Here is a 3,271-nt window from a genome sequence, read left to right on the forward strand (position 1 = left end):
ATTTCAGATGCAATTAGCAAGAGATATTTTAAAGATGGTAAAAAGGGATTCTACAAATATGGCAGAAGTAAGAGGAAGACCAAAGAAAGTATAGGTCTCTTATTGAACGCAGAAGGCAGTCTAGTTACAGATGATGCAGAGAAGGCTATAGTATTTCATGCCTTTTTTACTTCAGTCTTCACTAATGAAAGCAGCTGTTTAAATCAGTGGTGTCACACTCGTCCTGCTCTGTGGGCCAGAGAGTGTGGGGCCTGTCCACAGGCTGGACAGGACCCCTGGGCTGGCCCTGCATAATGGTCCTGCTTCGGTTGTCACAAGCCCATGCTGCACACCATTGCAGCAGGGCTATGCTGCATGTGGCAGCTGTTCCACCCCTTTGCAGGCATCTGCACAGGACCATCTAGTGCAGTGGTTCTCAGCCTGTGGCCTATGAGCCTCATGCGGCCCAATCAGCACACTGCTATGGCCCGTGTGACATCTTGTTTAAAAATAAAGACATCTGACAGTGTAGGAATGAGGGGCATTACAGAATATTGATTTGTATTGCATCACTGTCAGATAACAGATAGAAAATATTTTTAAATGGATACACAGGAAGTAAGTTGGGTGGGTGCAGCCCACATAACACCTTGAGAGGTGCAAGTGTGGCCCACTATGACAAGTAGGTTGGGAACCACTGATCTAGTGCACCGTGCATGCTGCTTGTGGGTCACACTGAGAGCCACAGGCAGTACCAGAGGCCAGATAATATTTCTCCACAGGCTGGATCCTGCCTATCTTTGATGCCCCTGTATTAAATGATGTATGCAGCTGGCTGCAAGGATAGGGAAGGAAATGAACAGCTTAGAGTAGTAGAAGAACATGTTAGGGATCACTTAGAGAAGCTAGATGTTTTAAAATTAGCAGGGCTGACAGGATACGCCCCAGGCAGGCGTGTTCAAACCCCGGTCTGAGCCAAATGTGACCTGTGGAACCATCACATCTTGCCTGCAGGGCTCCCCATGACTCAGGAAATTTGGCGGCAGGGCAGCAGTGGCCATTTTATATGGCCATATTCCCCCCTGTCAAATTCCCACACCTACTACACCCTGTTGAAACCAGGCCGTGCCCCCTTCCCCCCTGAGGCTGTCATGTCTCCTTTCCTCCTGTGGAGCCAGCTCATGCCACATCCTGTTTTCTCTGGTGGGGGGTGCTGGCTGGGGCCTCTTCCCCTCCCACGGGTCTAGCCATGTCCCTTTTTCCCCCTGCAGGGATGGGTTGTGGCTGGGTCATGCCCTCTTCTCCCCACAGGGTTGAGTCAAGCCTCCCCCGCTGCGTGGGATCAGGTCACATCCCTCCCTACTCCCCCTGTGAGGATGGGCTGTCCTCCACCACTTTGTTGGATGGTGGCCACCTGCTGGCCCTGGGTACTGCACTAGAACCAGTATCTGGCTTGTGGCTGGACCAGGCACTGCCCATCCAGTCTGTGGGGGATAAGGTTGAGTACCACTGCCCTAGGGTACTGAAGGAATTGGCTGAGGCAATTTCAGAGTCTTTAGGGTATCCTCTTTGAGAACTTGTGGAGGTCAGATGAGGTCCTGGATAATTGGAAAAGGGCAAATATATAGTATCAATCATTAAGAAATGGAAGAAGGATGGTCTAGGGAATTACAGACTAGTCACTCTGACCGTAGTACCTGCGAAGATCATAGAGCGGGTCCTCAAGTACCTGGAGGAGAACAAAGTGATCAGAAGCAGCCAACATAGGTTCACCAAGAGCAACTCATGTCTGACCAGCCTGATTTGCTTCTATGATAAAGTGATGAGTTCTGTGGACGGGAGTAAGCAGTAATGTACCATGACTTGAGCAAGGCCTCTGACACTGTCTCCCACAAATACTTAAAGGACAATTATAAAGAGGGGGAGATTGACTTTTCTCTGTGGCTGTAGGGGATGGGAGTACTGATAGTTGCCTCAAACTGCAGCGTAGAAAATTTAGTTTGGAGACTGGGAAGAACTTTTTGATTATGTGAGTGGTTAAGCACTGGAACAGGCTTAACCACCTTGAGAAATTGTGGAATTTCCATCCCGAGACATTTTTAAGAGCTGGTTAGGCAGGCACTTGACTAGGATAGTTTAGTCTGGAATGATGGTGCCTTGAGCAGAGAGCTGGACTAGATGATCCCATAAGGTCCTTTCCAGCCTTACTTTCCTATAATCTGTGCATCAGCTATGAGTAGTGAACTGCTCTTTTGGGTTTTGGGTCTTCCTGTCACAGTGGGAGTAGTTATGTGATGCGTGCTATGTATCTATGTGATGCATGTTCCACAACATGAAGGACATGGTAAAGATAACACAGCCAAAAGTGTGACTGGCTTTTCATGGGACTTATATGGTTATGCGCAGCCTTCTGTCTCTGTGAGCCAGATAAATGGTGCAGGGCAGGCCCATGGGCTGGATGGAGGCCCATGCACTAGGATCAGGTCCAGTACCACCTCCTACCTGCATTGTGCATTGGGATCAGGCCCTCGGGTACCACCCCTTCCTGGCCTCCCACACTGGGTTTGGGGCCTGGCATTGCCTCTGTCTAGCCCTGCATGCTGGGTTTGGGCACCTGATCCAATACACAGGGCGCAGGGCTCCCCAGGGGTCTGGAATTGGGGCAGTAAGGGAGTGATGTCACCACTCATGTGTCACCAAATTTCTGGATGCTTGGGGAACCTGATGGGCTGGATGACATGATGCTGTGGGCTGAATCTGGCCTGTGGACTAGGGGTTGAGTGCCCCTGGACTAGCTAAAGGAGTTCCTTCTGCAAACAATAAAAATAATGGAGCTTTTGAAAATAAAAAGAACATTATTGTAATGGAAAGATTTAAGCAATGCAGATATAGGTGTGCTGCCATCTCTTCATACAGTGTTTAATTTCTCTGTTTTCATGTTTTAGCTAACTGCATTCAGACCTTGCAGTTTGGAAATGGATTTGTTATGGATGTCTGCTTATCCTTCTTGCCTGGCAGCGATGGTAAGTATGGCTGCATATCATGAACATTTAGTCTTTTGAGAGAAGCAAAATACTTCCACATCATTTCAGACGCATGGTTTGAAAAACAGAGGAGTAATGTTTTTAATATAGCTAATTTTAGATATGTATATTATATAAATAGATCTCTTATAAGAAGGAAGTTATCTGAGCGTAACACTGTCTGAGTAAATATTCAGAGATTTCTATAGAATGTTACCCAAAATAGTTAGGACAACATTGGGTAGTTATTCTTTCAACCTTGCTTTTTG

The 3,271-nt window shown here is 47.5% G+C and overlaps 1 protein-coding gene across 2 annotated transcripts in view; it reads left to right on the top strand.

Annotated features, from left to right (window-relative positions):
• The window catches only part of ELP2 (elongator acetyltransferase complex subunit 2), a 98,324-nt gene that overhangs the window by 16,985 nt on the left and 78,068 nt on the right, over nucleotides 1–3,271 (top strand). For both annotated transcript variants that reach the window (XM_019509190.1, XM_019509191.1), the window contains one exon: nucleotides 2,925–3,002. In XM_019509190.1, coding sequence (XP_019364735.1) covers nucleotides 2,925–3,002 — 78 coding nt within the window. The remainder of the gene's footprint in view (nucleotides 1–2,924; nucleotides 3,003–3,271) is intronic.

This window comes from Gavialis gangeticus, unplaced genomic scaffold, assembly GCF_001723915.1.
Source record: "Gavialis gangeticus isolate Ggan-Ray unplaced genomic scaffold, GavGan_comp1, whole genome shotgun sequence".
Taxonomy (NCBI): Eukaryota; Metazoa; Chordata; order Crocodylia; family Gavialidae; genus Gavialis; species Gavialis gangeticus.